Here is a 24,162-nt window from a genome sequence, read left to right on the forward strand (position 1 = left end):
CATGTGGTGCACTGTTCTCTTCTAGGGGCAAGACATGGGGGACCTTATTCAAAAATGGTGTTGCTGGGTTTATTCCCCCTATGCATGATGTGGGCTGACTTGATTCTCATCACATTCCATCTATTTCTTTTGTAGAAATTGATATCCATGACATGACAGCACAGGTGACCAGCCCATCAGGAAAGATCCATGATGCCAAGATCATGGAGGGAGACAACAATACCTATTGCATTCGCTTTGTGCCTTCAGAGATGGGTGTCCACACAGTGAATGTCAAGTACAAGGGTCAGCATGTGCCAGGCAGTCCCTTCCAGTTCACGGTTGGCCCTCTAGGTGAAGGAGGGGCCCACAAAGTCCGGGCTGGGGGCCCGGGCTTGGAAAGAGCAGAGACTGGAATACCAGGTACTGCTGCATCTCCACCTGTTTCCCTAGCCTTTCCACTACTGATGGGAAGGGTCTGTTCCTTAATTCCAAAAATTGTGCATGAATCTGAAAATTGAATCTCCTGTTTGTTTACCAGCGGAGTTCAGTATTTGGACACGGGAAGCTGGAGCTGGTGGTCTCTCCATTGCAGTGGAAGGCCCTAGCAAGGCAGACATCACCTTTGAAGACAGAAAGGATGGCTCCTGTGGAGTATCGTATATCGTGCAGGAACCTGGTGGGTGGAAATTGTGCACAATGCAGAGCACGGTGTATTGGGAGGGGTTGGGTAGGTCAGCATTTTTAATTGTGTGTACAGTACTGGTCAGAAGGAACACAAGTCTGCAAGAACTGAGTGATCAAGCCAGTTAAATTCTTGATACTGAAGCTTAGCACAAGAAGACACAATGATAGGATAATGTGATTTGGGCCATGGGAGGCAGGAGCATTTCCTTTCAGACTAGTCAGTTGAGACTTGGGATTGGAAGAACTTAGCATGTGCTGGGGTAGATAAGTAAACAAACATTCAGGGGAGGAGGATGGAAGTAAAGGTTAAGTATGACATTCACCAGTTTAAACTACCTCTTAACACTTGGGTTAAACAGTTTTGATAACATGTTTTTGGGATGAGGGAGGTAGACCAGTCTTTAAAACCATGGTATGTGTTTTTCAGGTGACTATGAAGTCTCAGTCAAGTTTAATGATGACCACATCCCTGATAGCCCCTTTGTGGTGCCAGTCTCCACCCCATCAGAGGATGCCCGCAGGCTCACTGTTTCTAGTCTTCAGGTGAGGCACTGGGAAAAACCATCCTCTCTGCTCCCTCTCAGCTGGGGGGTGGGCTGCGTGGGACTTCACTTCCTGGAGCCACAGGTTGTAGGGAGAGTTGAGCACCAAATGGTTGTAGCTCTTGTTTGACAGGCAAAAGTAAACCTTGGTATATTCTGTAATGTCCGTTGTTTTTTTTTTTTTTTTTTTTTTTTTAAAGCAGTGGTTGATCTTGTGTGCTTTATAAGCTTTTCAAGTGGGGGAGGGGGTGCTCAGCAGCACTTTTTTTTTTTTTCCTACTGAAAGCCTCAATCAAGTTAGGTAAAGTAAGTCACGGGAAGTGATGGGTATGGTCAGTAGCAGGGAAGTGAGTTAGAATGTGTGCAACTTAAATTTTTGTAATGCTTTTAGTTCAGGTTAAGCCTTAACTCTGCATAAGCTGTGGCACTATATCGAGCAAGCTCAATCTCCTACTATGGTCTCAGTGGCTCCAGGAAGGTGCAGAAATCGCCCCTACCCCCAGCCATCCCAGGGCAGCTCATGCTGTGTTTTTCTCGTGCCTTTTTTAAAGGCTCTAAACAGGGATTTTCCTGGCATGTGGTGGCTGTGTCCTCCACCAGCAGAGCTAGTGTTTAAAGAGGGAGAGGTAGTGTATGCAGGGGTTGGCACTGGCTGTATGTAAATGCCTTGTGTATGTATGTGTGGTCCAGTAGCTTCTTGAATGGAAAGTGAATCCACATTCCATTAAATACTCTCCCTCTTTAAACTGCTTAGCTTTGAAGAGGTAAGATTTAGAAATATTTGTAGTGTGTGCTTGACAGTGGGTATACCGTGACCTGGGGGTGTTGGCCCCTAAGTCACATTCATGGCAATGTGTCCTCCCAGCGGGCGAGCCCTGTGCCTGCTATGTTGCAGATACTTCTCTAACTAATATCATGTGATTCCAGGAGTCAGGGTTAAAGGTCAACCAGCCAGCCTCTTTTGCAGTAAGTCTCAATGGTGCCAAGGGGGTCCTAGATGCAAAGGTGCACAGCCCGTCTGGAGCCTTGGAAGAATGCTACGTGACGGAGATTGATGAAGGTAAAGGTGGGAGACACGGTGTTGGTATTATCCCCCCCATCTCTACCCATTTTGGCTCTGAAAGATTTAAGACGTTTACACACCTAAGCAGCCCAACAAGTCAGGGATGCCTTCTGCAATGTCAAGGTGAAGAGCCTCAGCTTAATGTACTATCTGAAGAGAGAGAGTGCTAGTAAGTTCCTCTTTGTGGTCTTGGGTGATGCAGTAACATGTTTGCCAGTATAGTAAAAGCTTATTTACCACAGAACTTCTTCAGACCACCACTCATCCTTGGAGTGGAGGAGTAGCCTAATGGTTAGTGCAGTGGCCTGAGAACCAGGAGAACTGGGTTCAAGTCCAACTGCGGCTCCTTGTGGTTCTGGGCAAGTCACATAACCCTCTGTTGTCCCAGGTACAAAATAGGTACCTGTATTTAATATGGAAACTGCTTTAATTGTAACAGGCGGTATGCCAAATCCATCCCCTTTTATGAAAACGGCATGTTTAAATATGAAAAGGCTTCTTAGTGGCAATAAGAGGCCTTCAGCCCTCTTTTTTTTTTTTTTTTTTTTTTTAAATCTCTCACTCCATTTCAGATAAGTATGCAGTGCGTTTCATTCCTCATGAAAATGGACTTTATGTGATTGATGTGAAATTCAATGGTTCCCACATCCCTGGCAGCCCTTTCAAGATCCGGGTAGGAGATCCCAGCCAAGCTGGTGATCCTGGCATGGTGTCTGCATATGGTGCAGGCCTTGAAGGAGGCACTACAGGTAAGAAGTCCTGCCCTTGGATGGAAGGGGGTGGAGGGAGCTGAGTAGATAGTTTCATCCAAATTTGATTTCTTAGGAGGGGGAGGGAAGTAGAAGCCTCCTTTCAAATAGTATCTGCAAATTTAAGTTTCCAATAGATTTCATAGTCCAGGTCACTCAAGTCACTGGTATCAATGGGAATACATTATATTACAGGTGTGGCAGCAGAATTTATTGTGAACACTACAAAGGCTGGCCCTGGAGCACTGTCTGTCACAATTGATGGACCCTCCAAAGTCAAGATGGACTGTCAAGAGTGTGCAGAAGGTTACAAAGTCGTATACACACCCATGGCCCCTGGCAACTACCTGATCTCTATCAAGTATGGAGGACCCTACCACATTGTAGGCAGTCCCTTCAAGGCAAAGGTTACTGGTGAGTCCGTGCCAAGGTGGAGGCACAAACCATTCTAATAACCCTTCTGTGGTTAATGTTGGCAAGCATAAGTTGATACTCCTCTCAAATGCACACACCCTGTTGATCAGGAATAGTTGCCCAGTGCAGAGTCCTTGAAAAATGAAATGCAATTGGATGGTGGAAGAAGTGAATGCTCTGTGGCTTCATCTACTGCCAGCCCAGGCTTCAAAGATGAGGAATCGGTGGAGGGAAAAAAATGGGGAGTGGGGGTTGCAAATATCCTCAAACTGTCCTGGGTACTAAAATGTTCAGTTAATAGCTCTGAAGCAGAAAATTAGTCTCTACCTGCCTCAAGATGCAAGCCTGGAAATCCCTTTCCTGGATTGGAGGTTTGAGTGGAGAAATATGCCATTCTAGGTTCTTCAGCCCAATACACGAAAAATGGTTCTAAAGACATTCTTTTGCAGGCTTCCTTCTACATGTGCTCTGCTCAACTACACAGTGGCTGCCAACTTGTTTTGAAATGTTCATAATTTGGTGCAGTTTAGCCCAAAGAGAATCCCCATGTGAATTCCTTGCATCAGTTACAAGAGAGAATTTCCTAGGCTTCTCAACAGGGTTGGGATTAACCTAAACAGGTATTTGACTTCTCTCCCCTCACAGGGTCTCGTCTGGTGAGCAGCCACAGTCTACACGAAACATCCTCTGTGTTTGTAGATTCCATCCCCAAGGCAGATGCAGTCACTGTACAGGGAGCAGCACCCAAGCTCGTATCGGATGCTAGCAAAGTCGTGGCCAAGGGGCTTGGCCTTAACAAGGCCTTTGTGGGCCAGAAGAACTCGTTTACGGTGGACTGCAGCAAAGCAGGTGGGTGTCTCCACAAACCTATGATGTGATTAGTGTCACCAACAGGAAGTGACTGGTCTTGCCAAGCTTTATTTCAGAGAAAATAACATATGGACATAGGGAGTTAGTATTCAGACCTGAGTTAGCACAGACCCAATAGCCAGCAGAGTATTAATGGTATCTTGTTTGTTCTCTCAGGAAATAACATGCTACTGGTGGGTGTCCACGGCCCCAGGACACCATGTGAGGAGATTGTGGTGAAGCATTTGGGAAACCGCCTCTACAGTGTCACATACCAACTGAAGGAGAAGGGAGACTATATATTGGTTGTAAAGTGGGGAGAGGACCATATCCCTGGCAGCCCTTTCTATGTGTCTGTCCCTTAATATCCCCATTGCCTTCATGTGACGTGCCAATGCCCCAAAAGGGAATACATTCTGTCCCCCCGCCATCCCCTCGCCCTCAGTGAGACGTACATGTTCTATTTAGGGTAAGTGAAGGTGACAGTTCTGCACTGCCTTTTCCCAGTTGAAAGGCTCCTTTTTGTTAGAGGTAACAGTGAGCGTTTTTGTTTTTTTTTAAAGGACCAGAGCCAACGCTTACAAGGTTACTTAGTGTGTGGGATTTTTGTGTGGGAGGGAAGAGATTGAGGGGAACTACATAATTTTCTCCTTATACATGTAAGTGCATGAAGTCTTTGGTTAGAAAGTCGAGCAGCACTTTTGGGGGGATATTTTTCCCATTGTAGACTTGTCTCTTGTACATGTCACCTTCTCTTCCCTTGGTATGTACACCTGCTTCCCCTCAGGTCCAGCTACTGTAACCAGGTTACACAGTGGTAATGGGAGCTCCCCTCTTAGTTCACAGCTGCAGGAGAAGAGGGTTGGTGGGGTGTCTGTCAGTCCTTGCATCTAGGGTTAGGCCCCTATCATTCCTACCCACAATGTCCTTTGAATCTTTCTCCTATATTCCCTACTCATTGTATTTTCAGGTGGCTCTCCCCAACTTCAGCTTTGTAACATGAGCTTGGACACAAACCACTTCCTTATGCAGCCATCTGTACATATGGAGTAGGATAACTGCATCTAACCTTTGTAGGCTGTACTCTGTGGAAAAGGGTGGGAGGGTGTCTTAAAGATGGTCACCATAAAACTAAATAGGCCTGGATCTTTCTGGTCTTCTGAAACCCCAGATCCCTCAGGGGTTAGCAATAACTGTAAAACTCAGCTCCTCTACCACTACTGTCCCCCTTGGAGCACCAGTCCCTCCCTAAACACTGTTCATGAACCCCTTCCAAACCTTAAGTTGACTTTTCTCTATTTATACATGTATGATGCATACTTGGATAGGGGAATAGGATGTCGGCAACAGCTGCTGCATCTTTTGGCTGCTTGACACTTAACCAAACCTTGTCGTTTAGATATTTTAAAATAAAATTTAAAGACTATTTTTTTTTTTGTGCACGACAGGATCTTTTGCTCTAAAATAAATAAAGCTGTTCAATTCTTGAAGGTCCCTGGTGCTTCTTTCTAGTGTTCATAGTGGGGCTCCAAATTATGTAAAACAATTATCGAGAGTTCAGCTATGGCTTTTTTGTGTAGCTCAGCTGAGGAGGTTCTCTGTAAAAATAACTCGCCCAAGTTCTACAGAATACAGGCCACATACAGATGCACATAAGAAAGCCCTATCCAGTGTCTAACTTGGGGAAGAGAACCCCTTAAATTTTGCCCTGTGCCCCAGCATGTTTCAGTAGCCTGCCTGCCTTAGCTTTGGGTAGACTGGGAGGCCACCTGTGGCTTAAGGGAGGTGCACACACAATGCCACATTGCTCTGGACCTTCCCCTGCCCTAACACCGGTATTGGACACATGTATCAGGCTTGCAATGGTAAAAGCTGAGAATCAAGGCTGTGGCCTGCAAGCATGCATAGCATTTAAAAGTAGCCTTGGATGGAGTTTTAGATGAAGAAATAAACACAGCTGGGAAGGAGGCAGATAGTGACTTGCTCAGTGAGCTGTGTTGGGGGGGGGCGGAGAGATGAGCCACAGAATGAGCAGTTGCAGGTGACATGCTTGACTCGCTGGCTCCCTATCTACATACAGTTTCTTCTAGGTAAAATCAGAACTGTCGACACCTTGCTTGCTGACTGTGAGGCCTTTTTCCTTCTAAACTACAGAACAGTATTATGTTTAATCATTTTCAGGTTGTTGGAAATGTGTGTTTTGACATCTAAGGAATGAAAAAATATACTGGCTGTGTCACCCAGGACAAAAAGGTGCCCACCTCTGGCTTATGCACTAGGGCTAATGATGGTGGTGGTAATGCAAACATTCAGGAGATGAAAACATCCCTGATGCACCATCACCATAGCCCATGGTAAACTTGTTCACAGACTGCTACCACAGAAACTGATTAAAAATGGAAAACTGCTGGGTGGACTCTTGAAGATATAGGGTTATATAATACTGCTATTATTTGCTTAGAGGGTACAGAGCTTGTCAAATTTGAGGAAATATATCGAAGGGCAAGCTTCAAAAGGCAACTGATGCCAATCTTAAAATCCTTGATTTAAAGAAGGGCACCTGAGGATGTCTTGAAATAGCTATGTGGTGCTGGAGAAAGGTGAGGTGCCACAGTATTTGGACGAGCAAAGGGGAAGGTTCTGTGATGGAGAGGAGCTCCAGAAATGTATGCTAAATGAGGGACAGGAACGGAAAGACACTGAAGAGGAATTGCAAGTGAAGGACCCAGAGGTGGAGGAATTAGCAGTTGAACTGCTGGCTTATAAATATGCTGGGCTCCAGGAGAGAGGTTACCCAAGTTGAATTTAACACCTAGAGTAAAAAGAATAAGGTCATAATTTTGTATTCCAAAAAAAACTTCGGATATTGGTGGAAATTAACCAAATACACTATTGTGCAGCCAAACTATTGGAGGGTTTTACCATCAAGGATCCTGGGCTGAAAGACAACGCTGCCGCCTCTTTAGACCCCTCACATTGAGGGGAAAAATTAATCTTGTGTGAACAAAGATATGGAGGAAGATCCAAAATATCAAACATACTGCATTTACAGAAGATGATCTTAAATTCATATACTCCAAAAACAAAGCAATAGCTAATGCACAAAAATTGCAAAAAAATACGAAGAAAAAGAGATCAAAATTTAGAGAACCCAAAACAATTCTACAGGCAACTGTGAAAACAGCCATACAGTGAAACCACCAACTAAAGTAGAAACATTCTGAAGACTATTTTTTATGAAGACCCTGTAGAGCGTAAATGATATGCAGAACAGCTACCCTGTGTACAGGAGCATTGTGAATAGGTAAACATTACCCCTATGGAATGGCCTGAAGTAACAAAAAGTTGGAAAGCAGGTTCAAAAGAGGCCCAAATTGGAAGTCAGGGTCCAGATGGAGTGGCCAATTTTTGGCTCTAACATTCCTCCATTGCAAATATCAATTGATCAGGCAGAACACTTCTAAAGGGAGAGAGAACTAGTATTCCTAAAATTCGACCAATAACTTGTGTAGCTACAGTCTATAAGCTGTTCATTTGTAATAGATGCTGATAGTTTGATTGTACATTCTAACATAGCAATAGAGCAGAAGGGCAATGATAGGAGCATGTAGAACAAAAAACAAACAAAAAAAAAAACTTAAAACAGTTAATGTTTAATAAAGCCATGCCAGCGCTAGGGAAAGTATAGTCTTAGTATGGCATGTATTAACTAGAAAAGCCTTTGAAAGTGCCCCACACTCATGGGTAAAAAGAAATGGCTTTAATTTACAAAATAAACCTGGAATTGATTTACATCGTCAACCATGACAATGTGGTAAACCGGTACGGCATAGTTCATGGAGATTCCCTGTCCCTGCTTTTTGTTTGGCATTTAATCCACTAACAGGCTTATTTTCGAAAGAGAAGGATGACCATCTTTCAACACAAATCGGAAGATGGGCGTCCTTACAGGGTTGCCCAAATTTGCATAATTAAAAGCCGATTTTGGGTATCCCCAACTGCTTTGTCGTGGGGATGACCAAAGTTCATGGGAGCGTGTTGGAGGCGTAGCGAAGGCGGGATGGGTGTGCCTAACACATGGGCGTCCTCGCCGTATAATGGGGGAAAAAAAGGGGCGTCCCTGATGAGCATTTGGACGACTTTACATTTTACCTGGTCCTGTTTTTCTTACAACCAAGGCACAAAAAGGTGACTGAACTGACCAGATGACCCCCAGAGCGAATCAGGGATGACTTCCCCTTACTCCCCCAGTGGTCATTAACCCCCTCCCACCCTAAAAAAAAAAACTTTAAAAATGTCATGCCAGCCTCAAATGTCATACTCTGGTCCATTACAGCAGTGTGCAGGTACCTGGAGCAGTTTTAGTGGGTGCAGTGCACTTCAGGCAGGTGGACCCAGGCCCGTGCCCCCCTTTACCCCTTAGGGCTATAGTAGTGGTGTACAGTTGTGGGGTTTGGGGGGCTCAGCACACAAGGTAAGGGAGCTATGCACCTGGGAGCAATTTCTGAAGTCCACTGCAGTGACCCTAGGGTGCCTGGTTGGTGTCCTGGCGTGTCAGGGGCGACCAGTGCATTATGAATGCTGGCTCCTCTCACGACCAAACGGCTTTCATTTGGTCATTTCTGAGATGGGCGTCTTTAGTTTCCATTATCGCCGAAAATCAGAAATGACCAAGTCTAGGGATGACCTAAATGGCAAGATTTGGGCGTCCCCGACTGTATTATCGAAACAAGATGGGCGTCCATCTTTCATTTTGATAATATAGTTGGGTGTCCTTTTCGATTATAACCCTCTATCTATGGTAACTCCTTGCCCTATGGGTTTAGCCTTACTCCAAAAGATGCCAGCAGGCTAGAGCTTGCATCACACTGTTTGTAGATGACCTGAAATTTTACAGTTCCAGTGACCTGCAATTAGCAGAACAACTTTGAGTGGTGAAAAGCTTTTCAGATGACAGCAAGATGACTTTCAGCCTGGACAAATGTGTTGGGATAAAACTTGAACAGGAAGGTGCATAAAATATCTAGGACTGAATGAAAAAACAACCTGTACTGAGCAGACAGGGGGAAAAATCAGTAAAAAAAAAAACAAAAAAAAAACCCAAACTAATAGTGAAGAGTGCATGAACATCATAAAATACAATACAGGCTATTAATTAACTGGCACTTCTATGCACTCAGTGTTGGTATTGTAGACTGGTCTATTTAAAAAAATTATATATATATATGACTGTACATTCCTAGATCTGAAGGAAGGATCTCATAGTAGCTTGATAGGTATAATCTATTTTGATCATAGGCTTACCTAATGGCATCATATCCCAATGAACAAAAGCTGTTGAAATATGAAACATCCAGAATTCAGTTCATCATTAAACTTGGATAAGCATTTTGAGTAGAAGAAATGGTTAAAAATCCATTGGTACCAAAAGGGAAGGAAGCAATGATTTGCAAAGGGAGAAAAACTCTTCAAGGAATTGGATCAGTAGAGGAGAAACAAGGGATGAATGCATAAGTACAATGGGAAATATAAAATGTTACTCTAAGAACCATTTGTGAATCAACATCAGACACATGACTGGTTAAGGAGAGGTGAATTTGAAACCTAAGGATTAGCAATTACTAGCTGCAGTCCATGACATCATCAAATTAGATGGTTTATAGGAAGCACCTAAACTAGTGCAACAGCCATTTCTAGGTTCTGTAAGGGTTAGAAGCATACTATCTTGTGGCTGGCTGTGAAGTGCTGATAGAAAATTTCATACAAAAAAGCACAACAAGGTGGCACATCTCATTCATGGGAAACTCTAAGTATTACAACCAGGGTATTTTTTCTATCAAAAAAGGTGCAGGTACTCAAATGCCAGGCCACCCTTCGGGGTGGGGTGATCATTGAGGGACCCACCCACCCCACAATTGCCAAGCCCCCTGCAACCCGTCACAGAATCTATGACAAGGCAGAATTGGTGTGTAGAGCCTGAGCTCTTTCATTAAAACTTGGGGAGCATGGGTCAATTTTAGCAGACAATGGAAAAGGTGCTGGTACTCGGTACTCCCTCCAAAAAAAAAAAAGCCCTGATTACATCATCAGTCTACCAGAAAAGTATTGGGATCATGACCCTAAGCGAATTGTGGAAAAAGAGGTTATGATGACTTGGGACATCCCCATTCAACTGATAAAAAAAAAAAAAAAGTTGGATGCTAGAAAACTGGATATAGTGATTTTAATACTGTTCAAGAGTGGAGAGGTGTGGTAGCCGTGTTAGTCCACTTTTAAAGGTAATCAATAGAAATGAAAATAAGATACCTTTTTTATTGGACATAATACATTTCTTGATTAGCTTTCAAAGGTTGCCGTTCTTCGTCAGATTGGAAATAAGCAAATGTTGGTAGATGATAGTATATATAAGTGAAACATCAAAGCATTTCAGTGACCATCTAACAGGATGGGGCTGGATAGATGAAAGTCAGGAATAGAGGGTAGATGAGGGACAGGGAGATATGCATGGAGACAGGAGGGTGACAAAGCAGTACAATTTTATGGTTTATAATGGGCTAGAAAACCCAGATCTTTAAGTCCTGTCTGGTGGGTGTCAAAATATTTAATCATTCTGACTTCAAAGGTCTTACGTTCCTGTATTGTTTTAAAGTTCCCTTTCAGGATTCTTACCATGAAATCACTGGTACACTGTTCTGGTTTTGTAAAGTGCTGCCCCACAGGTGTGACATCTTTATAATGCTGTTCAAAAAATGTATAGAGTTGGTGGTCCTGAGTGATTACTCGGTGAATCATATGGAGAGAGAGAGCCTCAAGTACCAAGCAATGCAGTCTGAGACTAAGAAAATGTGGCAGAAGGATACAGGAATTTGCCATCATTTTGGGTGGCACAAGGTTGATCAAAAGTCCCAAGCACACCTGCATAAGTTTCCTACACATGTTGCATCTTAACTCCAGAAAGCAGCTCTTTGGCACAATGCAAGTACTACAGTGAGCATTAGCAGTGCATGTTGGGACCTGAGATCATACTCTACATACCCTGGCTTAGGAGTGAGGTTCATCCTGTATGTTCATGGTATGTATAAGACTAACCCATTTGGAGAAATTACCTTTGGTGGTCTGCATTAGCTGAAGGTGAGCTGGAGTTGAAGTTGAGGGTTACCTATATTCTTGTAAACACACCTTCCTAGGAGGAAAGGGGTAAATTGGATGAACTGATTGCTAGGTCAGAAATATGAGTGCAAATCAAAAGAAATTTGTCTGTAAAGTCATCCAAGCCTGGGTCTTATTTCATTTAACATTTGACTGTTTGGTCTTTGCTTTAATTCAGTAGTAGGGGGGGAGGGAAGAAGATTTGGTAGGGTTCTTGACACTGGGTCAATACAGCTGGATGTGAAACAGGCACAAATCTTAGCTGTGAGGTTTATTGGGCAGCTAGTTAATGGAGACAATGGCAGGTAAAATTTAGAAAGGTATCACCCTTATAAGATACCAAAACATTTCATACCTATTCCACAGATGGCTGAGAGCATTTAATAGAGTGGAGTGGGGCTCTTATTTAGCACATTACAAAGGATGGATTTTGGAGCTAACTTTCTAGTATGGGTACAGGTGCTTTATAAAGATCTCTCTTTGGAGGGGCATACAATAGGGATGTATTGTCACACCTGCTTTTCAAAAGTATAGAATATCTGCCAGCATGAATGAGGGCTAATGTAATGAGGCTATAAAAAATGAGGTGGGTAATGGGCATAGCAAGATTGGTGAGTCAACTCCCTATTAATTAAGGAGCTATAAGAGTGTAGTAACGTAGCAAGACTTCAAAATGAACATGAATGATTTAAATCTTGAATAAATCTCTGAAGTAATGTTGCTCAGGGGTACCTTTCTATTCAAGTGGGTCTGTATATAATATTTTGGTATCTATGTATCAGCAGATACACTTCAACTATTTGTGAATAACCTGAACATAGTTCAAGCCTAAGGTAGTTCATCTGTCTGGCTGGGCCAAATAGCTAACATTGAGAAGACATGTTAGCAGCACTCCCATCATTATTACTTGAGTTTTGTTGAGGTCCTAGATTAGGCTTTCTGCTTTTATCTTGAGCCATAAATAATTTTGGTGTTAATATCACCCTGTGTGTGTGTGCTGGGGAAAAGTAGTCTGGGGCTCCTTGACTTCAGGAAGTGTTTGGCGTCAGTTGATGTGTTGGAGTGATATGGTCAGTTGGGCAAACAATGGGTACAGGTGGAGCAGAAACCCAAGGATGTGAGACCTCATATGTTTGAGATTCAAAAATGTGGGCCTAGGTGAGTCTGAATGACTCATTTGTGATGCACTTGAGACTTGTTGGGGGATGGAAAACTATATTTAGGTTCTCATTCACGTGAGAATCAGTTTCAAGGAATAGTGTCTTTAGTATTTAGGCAATGGAAGGAAATAGTTCCTTTAGATAGGAACAATGTTTTAGATCAGTGTTTCCCCAAGTCTAGTCTGGAGTACCCCTTGCTAGTCAAGATTTTAGGATCTCCACAATGAATATGCATGAAAGATTTGCATAGAATGGAGGCAGTCTATGTAAATCAAGTTGATGTATATTCATTGTGGATATCCTGAAAACCTGACTGTCAAGGTAAACTCCAGGTTTGGACTTGGGGAAACACTGATTTAGATGATGGCTAGCTGTTTGAATTCATGTGAACAATATGAATTAAACTTCAGACGCAATTGAAGCTATTTCAATTCTCTCTCCCCCACCCAAGCCTATATAAAATTGACCTTGAGCAACTGCCTTTGAAGCACTCTATTGCTGAGGGAGTTGAAGGGGTTTAGTTTCTAAGCTATAGCCTCCTGGTGGATTCTACTGCTGATAAACCTGAGCCAAGGATAGCAGAGACAGATAAGAAGTGGGTGTGTTTTGTGTCACATTTCATATTACATGCTATGAGTATCTCTGAGGAGGATGGGAGACACATTCAGCTTGACACATTGCCGAGTTGATATTGCAAAGAACACTTGTGTTACTGTCTTCAGGCTTATAGTGAGCAGATCTGGAAGAAACACCCCTCTGACCTTTTCAGATGACCCCTGAGACAGAAATTTTGCTGAAACGCTGGCTATGTCAAAGTTTTGGTTCTGAATAAACTTTATCTCTGCATACATTGTGGCCCACAGTACTTACTTTGTTTTCATCAACAACCAAAATTATAAAACTTTTCCATGATTGTGAGACCACCAGTATTTTCATCATGAAGGAGTGTAACATTGGGCTGCCTTATTGGTCAGACTGGATGGATACAATGCAGGTCATTATCTACTGTTATGTTACAAGCATGTATTGGTACTGGCAAAAGGACCCTGAGTCTCCCCTAGTTGAAAAGGAACATTTTTTTCTAGCCTTAACTGTGCATTTAACTTTTCTCTTTGGTTCTGGTGCCCTTTCCTCTGTATCAAAATGTGTGTAACCATCTTTGTTAGAATACAGAGAAGGTTGAAATGTACATGCTAGTAATCCTATGAATTTCAAAGTATATCCCAGATGTCTGAAAATGTCATGACTTAACACTTCACTTCCCTTTTTTTTTTTGCTAACATTCTACACTGTTATGCTTGTATATAAGGATAGGATATACATTGGCATACCTTCAGGATTGGTTTAGTCAACTATTGGAATGAGAAGCACCCTTCAACACTCTACTCACCTGCAACATTTATTCCCAACCCCTTGAAAAATTTTTCTCAAAGAAAGGTATAGGGCGCCATAACAGGGAAGCTCAAATTCAGGTCCATTTTTAGTCGTTATTAGCAGGTTGCTTTAGATAGGCTGCATTCTGTATGTGATAAGGCAGGCACCTGGGTTTTACCAACTGCGCCTCCAGACCACAGCACAGTATTCAAATATCTTTAACGTAGCTTTTTTGTAACATAGTAAATGATGACAGATCGAGACCTGAACAGTTCATCCAGTCTGCTCAAGTCATACTCATTATCAATTCATGATTAAACCAACAATGAATGTGGTATAAATAACTGGTTCTGATATTTCTTTGCCACATGGTGAAGGCGGTTAGCTTGGCAGAGTTTAAAAAGGGGTTAGACGGTTTCCTAAAGGACAAGTCCATAAACCACTACTACTAAATGGACTTGGGAAAAATCCATAATTCCAGGAATAACATATATAGAATGTTTGTACGTTTGGGAAGCTTGCCAGGTGCCCTTGGCCTGGATTGGCTGCTGTCGTGGACAGGATGCTGGGCTTGATGGACCCTTGGTCTTTTCCCAGTGTGGCATTACTTATGTACTTACTTTTGAGACACAGGTAGTAGAAGGCTGCCAGGCACTGTTATGTCCTAGCTACTGGAGTTTCTATCTGTCCACTCCAGCCTACCTTGATATGCCTTTCCATACATGGGGGGGGGGGGGGGGGCAGACTGTAGAAGTCTGCCTATGAGTAACTAAGACCAGTGCTGGGCAGAGTTGGCATCTAAGTACCACTCTGAAGCTGTGAAGGGATTGACACATAAACATGCATGCAGTCATTTAAATATTGTTTATACTAACCTCTTTCTAATTGGGGATCTTCTGTGTTCATTCCATGCCGCTTTGAATTCAGTCACCCATTTGTCTCCCACCTCCCTCAGGAGGGCATTCCAGGTGCTGATCACCCTCTCCATAGAAAGGTATTTCCTGACATTACTCCTAATCTAGGATAGGCTGGAGAGGGCTTTGGCTGTAACTCTAATAGCTGGAACGTAAGCACAGGGCCAGACAGACTTCTAGTCTGTCCCAAAAATGGCAGACCAGGATCTAGTATCTTTATACCACATTCTTTGTTTTAATTATGAGTTGATACTGTGACTGTTGGGAAGACTGGATGGACTATTCAGGTCTGTCTGAAGTCATCTACTGTTACCATCCTGCAACTTCAATTCATGTCCTAGTTTACTGTTTCCCCATATCTGGAAAAGATCTGTTTGTATATTAATACTTTTCAAGTATTTAAACATCTCTATCATTTTCTTTATCCCTCCTTTCCCCTACGGCAGGGGTGGGCAACCTCAGTCCTCAAGGGCTACAACCCAGTTGGTTTTCAGGATGTCCCCAATTAATATGCATGAGATCTATTTGCATATACTAGCTTTCAAAAATGGCAGTGTTCTGCTTGCTCAAAGCCCAAAGACAAAGATGGTCACCAGCCCAGCCCATAATTAAATATGAGCAGGTGATGTCATTTTTCCACACACCGTTTGAAAAGGTGTGTTAAAGCTACAGAGACCTAAAATGTTAGTGGAAACAATGTTTGATAATACAGATGATGTTAAAAATGATGCCACTCGATCTTCCTGTTCAATCCCAAAAGTTCTTCCATTTTCAATTTAAGGCTTCATTCTTTTTCTAATCAGTAAAGCGCCCAAACAGTGCAGTGAATTGATATATCCAAAATCCTCAAAGTGTCTAACCAGGGGTGGGTCTTGTCTCTTCAATCTAAATTCAACTGTTATGTTCCCCTACTAGCCTCACTTTAAATTGATGAGAGGTCTGCCCTACATGAAACTTAGAACAGGGACAAAGAATATCATAGATCAGTAGTTCCCAAACCTGGTCCTGAAGGAACCCTAGTCAGTCAAGTTTTCAGGGTACTCACAATGAATATTCATGAGAGAGATTTGCATGTAGTGGAGGCACTGCATGCAGATCTCTCTCATGAATATTAATTGGGGGTATCCTGAAAACCTGACTGGCTGGAGGCATCACAAACTTTTCACAGTATCCACGTTTCTTATGTGAGCCCAGAGACAGTTAAAGAAGTACGATATTTAGAAAATAGCGGTTCTTTCAAATTGCGGGCTTCAGTATATGCAACTCTTAAAGGTTTTGATTTTAAATTACTATGTACTTGAAAATTGTTCTAATGCTTCTTTAAAATATGCACAATGGGGATATCCTGAAAACCCTGACTGGCTGGGTGTGCCCTGTGGACTGGGTTGAAAACATTTCTAACCCTTTAGCAATATCCCTCACATAAATGCATAGACTTGGCCCCACCACTAATTCTTGAGGCACTACACTACTCACCTTTTTTTTTTCTCTCCACGTGAGTTCCATTTTCCACATCCAGTTCATCACTTTGGGTCCTAACTTCAGGCTGCAAAATGTATTCAAGAGCCTCCTATGAGGAACTATGTCAAAGGCTTTGCTGAAATCCAGGTAGACTACAACCAGTGTTTCCCTGATCCAATTCTCTGGTCACCCAGTCAAAGAAATCAGATTTGTCATGATTTATCTTTGGTAAAGCCATGTTGTCTGGGATCTCTGTAACCCATTGGTTTCTAGGAAATCCACTATCCTTTTCTTCAGCAGCGCTTTCCTTTCTTGTCCAGTAACTGAAATGAGGCTTACTGGCCTATAGTTTTCCCACTCTGTCACCTCTTTTGTGAAGAGGGACCACATCTGCTCTTCTCCAATCCCATGGAACATGTCTTTTTTTCCCAAAAAGTTATTAAACAGATCTTTGAGAACCCACCAGAACCTCCCTGGACCTTTCAATATCTTGGAATAGATCCTGTCCAGTCCCATGGCTTTGTCTGCCCTATTTTTCAAGTTCATAAACACTTCTGTAAATGGTGTGATATCTATGAATATATCTTTGTCAGCTGACTATGATTCTTCTCTAGGATTTTCAAATACGTCATATAGCAGTTCACAGCATCTTTTAGTCTCACAATTCCATTTTAGCCTTCCTCCTTTCACTAAGAAAAAAATGTTGTCACACTTCCTTACATTGGTAGCCATTTTTTTTTTGTTCTTCTGCCAACCATATCTCCCATCACTTCCTTGAATTTCTTCTATTCCTTTGTGTTCATCCTCTTGGGTTCTTCTGCATTTCATGAATGCCACCTCTTTTTGCCTCTTTTCTCTGCCTCTTGTTTAGAGAATTGGTTTCCTTTCTCTTGCTTTTAAGATCTGTCATTTTTATAGCTCCTTTCAGCTTGGACCTCTGTCTTTCCACTTCCTAATCCATCAGCTCTTTCTTTAGTTGCTCCATTTTACTGAAGTTAGCATATTTGTAATCCAAGACTTTGGTTTGATCTAACAGCTAAAAATGGAGTGCAGCCATACAAAACACAAACCATTCACTACTGCCCAGGTGAGCACCTACTCAGAAGTGCTCACAAATGATCTCACCAGATCAGTGTTGCTCCTTCCCTTGTGGGTTCCATCTCACCGTTTGAGCAAAGCACTTTTGCAAGATATCCATGATCTCTTTACTGATTTTTGCAGCTGGGACTTTGCAATCTCTCTCTGGCAGATTGAAATCTCCCAGCAATAGCACCTCCGCTTTCATGCCCAACTTTGGATATCTACAACCCAATCTTTGTCAAGTTTCTCTTTCAGAAGTCTGTAGTTGACACCCATGTGGATAGAGGTTTCATCTTCTCTTTGCAAGGTGATCCATATCGCTGCTTCCTTTCCCCATTTACCCTCCATTGCAGTCACTCTTAATAGTTTTGCTTATATACAGAGCTATTCCTCCTACCTTTTTGACCATTTCCGTCCTTCTGAAATAGATTGTGTATGTTTGTGTCTCATTCATGGGAGTCATTAACCTCTGTCTCTGTGCTAGCAACACTAGTTCTTTCTCGGACATGAGGGTTTGCAGATCATGAACTTTGTAACTTTAAACTGCAAGCATTTTGTGGTCATTGCTTTCTAGCAACATTTCAACAGCACTCATCTTCTAGATAGTTCTTTAGTTAGTCTCCGTGTTACTAAGATGGTTGTTAACATTTATTTTCCTCACTGTTGTCACATCTTTGCTTTGGCTGGGGGTTGCTACCTGAAGTGAACTGCTTCCATATGCTACCCCCCCCCCCCCCCACACACACACACACACCTTTTAGTTTAAATGCTTAGCAACATTGAATTCTCACTAAGGCTTCTTTTCTGCTACAGTAAGAGAGAGTCCATCAGTACAGTATAGTCTTATTTTTCCATGTACTGCTTCATCTTCCTATCTATATAAAACTTTCATGCTGATACCAGGCTCTGAGCCACCTACTGAAATTCTCAGTACTACAAGTGTATACTATTAGCTAGATAATTTGTCATTACATCAATGTAAGATTTTAATATCAGGCAGTCTTGACCCACATCCTCTTTGCTTTTGAAAGGAATTTCTGAGTTTAATTCCCACTTCAGGCACAGGCAGCTCCTTGTGACTCTGGGCAAGCCACTTAGCCCTCCATTGCCCCATGTAAGCTGCATTGAGCCTGCCATGAGTGGGAAAGCGCGGGGTACAAATGTAACAAAAATAAAAATAAGTATCTGCTGTTGGGACAGAAGAAAAACTCACAATACTCCTTTTGAAATTCAGTGATGGGGTAAGGAACAGATTTTTTTTTTTTACGAGCCCTGTGCACATAAAGCACCAGCCTTGAAATGTGCTGATCCCTTGCAAAGGCTTCCAGTTTTTATTTGTTACATTTGTATCCCACATTTTCCCACCTATTTGCAGGCTCAATGTGGCTTATATAGTACCGTAGAGGCATTTGCCAGTCCGGTAAAGAAACAAATACAGGTGGTATTATGGTTGAGTAAAGAACATATGTTTCAGTTACAATGGGAATCAAGCAGAGGAAAGATTATTTAGTGTCCAGTACAAGCTTTGGTTATGTTGTGTTGCTGAATTCTCTAAAGTCACCCCTGTCTTGTGCACGATGCTGCATTCACTGGCGCTTGCCTTAAGCTGCTCTGTTTGTGTTACTCTTTTACTATTTATCCAGGGAGGAGCAGGATCACAGCTGCACATGTAGGGTTATGTCACAACCTGCTAGAGCCAAACTGCTCCAATCCTCAGAGCACAGAAACCACTAGAAGGGTTTTGAGTATGTTCTTTAGTTCTTACTCTGTGGATATCTTTATAACCTCACCACAAATCTTCAGCCCTATTGTCTATTTTATTAACACATTCCAAAATTGAGTTTGGGTTAGCTAATGCTCTATTCACAGTTGATAATAAAAATAGGGATCTAAGTAAAATCCAGCCTGTAAAAATCTCCCTTACAGATTGTGGCCTGCTGTCCTGGGCCTAATGCATGATGTAGAGTGTAGTTTTTAGTGTGCTCATCGGATGCCAGGGTTGAGAAAATCAAGAAGCCAAGAGCTCGGGGTGCTTTTGGAGAACAACAAAAATCCTCAAGGAAACCAGTAGCCAGTGAGCACTGCTCTACCACAGATGAGAAAAAACCTGAGCCTATGCTGCCTCTTTCAAAGAGATCTAAGCTGTGCTTACCCTCACTACAAAGACTCGATCTCTTGGAGAAAGCCATAAAATTGTCATCAGGGCCGTGCCAACACGATAAGCGAGGTAAGCATGGCAGGGGGGCGCTTCCCTCTGGGGGGCGCCGCCGCACCATGCTCACCTCGCTCGCCCTCCCCCCAACATCCCTTTTCTTTTTTTTTTCCTTTTTAAATGTACCTCCGTAGCGGTTCCGGCAGCGCAGCGTCAGTGAAGGAGGCGGTGCTCCTGACGTCGCTAGCCTTCCCTTCGCTGTGTTCCGCCTTCTTCTGACGTCAAGGAAATGACGTCAGAAGAAGGCGGAACACAGCGAAGGGAAGGCTAGCGACGTCGGGAGCGCCGCCTCCTTCACTGACGCTGCCGGAACCGCTACGGAGGTAAATTTAAAAAGAAAAAAAAAAAGAAAAGGGATGTTGAGGGGAGAGAAGAGGGCGGGCAGTTGAACAATGGGAGCGGGAGGGCAGGGGAGAGATGAGAGCATGGATGCGAGGGGGGGTCATAGAAGGGAGAGAGGGGAATTGCTGGAAAAGGATGAATGGGAGGGGGCAGGGGACAGAGGAGCATGGATGGGCATGGATTGGGAGGGCAGGGCTCAGGGAGCGAGGGGAATTGCTAGAAAAGGATGAATGGAGGGGGCAGGGGACAGAGGAGCATGGATTGGGAGGGCAGGGCTCAGGGAGAGAGGAGAAAGGAGAAATTGCTGGACATAGAGGGGAGGGAAGAAAGATGAAGGAGATGAAATGAGGGAAAAGGAAGAGAGGAGAAAAACTGCACATGGATGAAGAAAATAGGCAGAAGCTGAGGACCAGAAATGAAGAAGAAAGGAGGAAAGGAAAGAAATAAATGGAAAGGAAGCCCTGGAAACGGAGTTAAGAGGACAGATAGCAGCAGAATCAGATACTGGGCCAGCATGATCAGAAAAAGAAAGTCACCAGACAACAAAGGTAGAAAAAAATCATTTTATTTTCATTTTAATGTTTGGAATATGTCCACTTTGAGAATTTACATCTGCTATCTTATTTTGCAATGTATAGCAATCTGTTTCTAAGAATATTGCTGACAATTCCTGTCAGTGTGGCAAGTGGTGAGCGATCATTTTCACGGGGGGGGGGGGGGGGGGGCGCCGCCGCCAACTGATAGTCTGCAGGGGGGCGCCAGAGACCCTAGGCACGGCCCTGATTGTCATGCACTGTAGGCGCTAAAGCATGGCATCAAGATCTCCTTCACCATCAGTCTTGTACCACTGAAGCTTCCTCCAGCGTGTTCTGCTTTCACTGACAGAATTTCTACCTGCTGTCTGATGGTGTTGAAGATCTGCATATTCGCTGAAGCAAGCTGCAAATTCCCCCTCAGCTACTCTACCTTCAGAGCTGAAATTGAAATCCATTTCAACACAGCCTTCTTTGGGACTTCCCAGATCATCTGCGCTAAGATACATACAAAGGCTTTGCATCACTATGCTCCTTCTTTTGATGACCGAGGCTCTTCCCCTTCAAAACAGCACATGGGGATTCCTCCAAACCATCGCTGAACAAGGGCAACTCCTTAACTGAGTCTCTTGGAGTGGAGGATTAGCCTATGGGTTCGTGTAGTGGTCCTAGAACCAGGGCACCTGGATTTAATTCCTACTACAGCTCCTTGCGACTCTGGGCAAGTCACTTAACCCTCCATTGCCTCAGGTACAAAATAATTACCTGTATATAATATGTAAACTGCTTTGATTGTAACCACACAAAGGCAGTATATCAAATCCTAATCCCTTCCACTAAGGTGATAACCACAGGATCTGCATGAGAGAAACACACCAGCTAACTCTTTCACTATCTGAGCTTTAACAGGAATATAGCAGGGCTTAGAAATCTTATGTTTAGGGTCAAACCCTCCTTAAAATACCTTTCATTAAAAGGAGCTCTGCAGAAAGCAATCTCATTACAGGAACTACAGGAGTAATATAATAAATGGCAGATAAAGACTCAGATGGTCCATGTAAGTCTGTCCAGCAAGATGACTAGAGCTGTACCTGCTGCTCTATGGAGAACATGTTACATGTACATTACTTCCTGTATGCCTTTGTCTAGGATTGTACCTACTGCTCTATGCAGGTTACACCCCTTTGTCATTTATAACATAGGCAGCTATGACATTCCCTTTCTCTGTGGGCTGTGCACTCATACCCCACTCACTTTCTCTAGCACTGGAGAAAGTGTGACTTTACCTAAATGACAGAGTCGGACACAGTTTCTCATTGGGAAAACATTAGGCTGCAGCTTTATTAACATATAACAACAGCACTCATCAAAACATAACTAGTACCTGAGCCAGCTAGTGTTCATGCATCAATGGAACTATACAGGCCTGCTGCCTACTCCACCCAACGATATGGTAGGAGGTGGTGCCTGCCATGAAGTATGGTGTACCCAACTACACCCAAACCAGTCCCAGCATGGGCTGTGCATTCTTTATTAGGGTACACTGGCCCTCCTCTGCGGCTCCGATCCACTGAGAGGCACCCCTGTTACAGTCAATCTCTGTCTGTGGTCTATCCAATTCACCCTCTGGCTCAGGTGCACCTTCCACCAGCCCGGAGTAGTACTGCAGACTTGCCTCAGGCACTCCCTTCCCAACAACTTAGCTGTGGCCTTGCAAAATAAAAATGCCTTACAATACCCTCCAATGAATCCTGCAGATTACAGTTAAACAACTTATTGCCTGTTTCTGATAGATGTACTCCATCCTTTTGATACAGGCCAGCGTATTTGGGGTCCACCCAGTCATGCACGATGTGAAAGCCTCCCAGCTGGCAGGTCCATAGTCCTAACTGTCTATTCACCTTCTTCCTTCCCCTGCTCCCACATCTTCAAGTATATGCACCGCTGATGAGGGATGATATCAGACCATATTAACCATCTTCAAAATAAGGAAACCATTTCAGAGAGATCCCGCCTGGCAATGCGTACCAGCTGTACAAAGGACTAAGTCTCCAAGTCATTGACTCTGAGGTGGAGAAAGATAGATAGACATGGGGGAAGCCACTGCTTGCTCTGGGATTAGTAGCATAGAATTTTGGTACTATTTGGGTTTCTGTCAGGTACTTGTGACCTGAATTGGCCACTGCTGGAAGCAGGATACTGCTTCCATTTTACTATGAGTGGCAGTATATCAAGCATGAATAAAATAAATAAAATAATACAACAGACCTGGATGCCCTTACAGGCCTAGGCAGCTGCCATAAGGTCTCATCTCCAGTCACTTGCTGGCCCAAGACACATAAGTATCCCATGATTCACACTGACCCTCCTCGTGATGCATGCCCTGTGGGAAGAAAATAAAAGAACGTCACTAGTGATGTGGATTAACTTCTGCACTCAATAAGCCCTGTCGTACATATGTCTTGTAAGCATCTGACTTCATCTATCTATGCGCTGTAATATTGTTGGAAGTAGAACGTCATCTGCTGCCGAGGTGGCTGCCGCAATCCTAGAAGAATGGGTGCCAAACGATCGTGAGTACCATCCTGTTTTTACTAGGCAGCACTTTAACAGTGCAGTGAACAGGAATTTGGACATGGGAGTGCCACATTGATGCACCAAGAAGAGGTGTTCCTCTAATGAAGGTCTCCTGTTCACGTATCTCCTGACATTATCCACTGGGCAGGTGCGCAGGTCTTTCACAAGATGCAAAACTCTCTCTACCCCTCTACCTAACTGGTTATTCTTCAATCTGATGATGCACAAGCACACTATGTCATCCCCCAGCTGCACATTTCTGAACAATAGACCATAGTCTGTTCCTCCTACCTTTGAAGGGATCACCAGCTCACTAATCATTAGTGCTACAATGAAAGCCAGCAAGAAGGCTGCACAAAACAGATATAGTTCAAAATCATTCTTCCCTATGTCAGACATAGCAAGCCATAGTGAATGATGAGCTGCCTTTTCTGGGACTGTGTCTATGTATGTGGGGGGGGGGGGGGGATCCAATCTCTCCAGCCTAACTAGTCCTCACCCTCTTTATCCAAAAAAATGTTGGTGGGACTAACCTGCCCCTCTGCCTGCGCAAAGAGTGCCAATGCAGCAGGTGAGAGGCAACCATCCCCTCTGGCCGTCTTCAAATCTAGGCTAAAAGCCCACCTTTGTCATGCTGCCTTTAACTCCTAACCCTTACTCACTTTTTCAGTACACATGTTTTATCATTCCCACCTTAGTAATTCCCTTATTTGTCCTGTTTGTCTGTCCTAATTAGATTGCAAGCTGTGTCGAGCAGGGACTGTCTCTTCATGTCCAGTGTACTGCGCTGCATACATCTAGTAACACCACAGAAATTATAAGTAGTAGTAGTAGTATAGTATATGTGTGACATAATCCACTATCAATTTTTCAGGCATCGGCCCTTGTATCCACCCCCTCTCATGTGCAAAATTTTTTATACATTGAAACCCTTGGGAATATGCCTTCCAGGTACTTGGAGCAATGGACAGGCAGAGCAACTCCCATGCTTCTGGACTGTAATCTGCCAAAGATGATCTGGGACTACTGCTCCTTCAGGGTCTGCCTCTGGGGCAAGTTTCCTGAAAAGAGCCCACT

The 24,162-nt window shown here is 43.4% G+C and overlaps 1 protein-coding gene across 4 annotated transcripts in view; it reads left to right on the plus strand.

Annotated features, from left to right (window-relative positions):
* The window catches only part of FLNA (filamin A), a 165,948-nt gene extending 160,169 nt beyond the window's left edge, over positions 1 to 5,779 (plus strand). For all 4 annotated transcript variants that reach the window (XM_030194125.1, XM_030194127.1, XM_030194126.1 and 1 more), the window contains 8 exons: positions 136 to 402; positions 521 to 658; positions 1,094 to 1,209; positions 2,136 to 2,268; positions 2,844 to 3,020; positions 3,216 to 3,434; positions 4,080 to 4,283; positions 4,461 to 5,779. In XM_030194125.1, the coding sequence (XP_030049985.1) occupies positions 136 to 402; positions 521 to 658; positions 1,094 to 1,209; positions 2,136 to 2,268; positions 2,844 to 3,020; positions 3,216 to 3,434; positions 4,080 to 4,283; positions 4,461 to 4,648 (1,442 nt within the window). In that variant the 3' untranslated portion in view covers positions 4,649 to 5,779. The remainder of the gene's footprint in view (positions 1 to 135; positions 403 to 520; positions 659 to 1,093; positions 1,210 to 2,135; positions 2,269 to 2,843; positions 3,021 to 3,215; positions 3,435 to 4,079; positions 4,284 to 4,460) is intronic.
* The last annotated feature ends 18,383 nt before the right edge of the window (positions 5,780 to 24,162 follow it).

Source organism: Microcaecilia unicolor, chromosome 2 (assembly GCF_901765095.1).
Source record: "Microcaecilia unicolor chromosome 2, aMicUni1.1, whole genome shotgun sequence".
NCBI classification, from domain to species: Eukaryota; Metazoa; Chordata; class Amphibia; order Gymnophiona; family Siphonopidae; genus Microcaecilia; species Microcaecilia unicolor.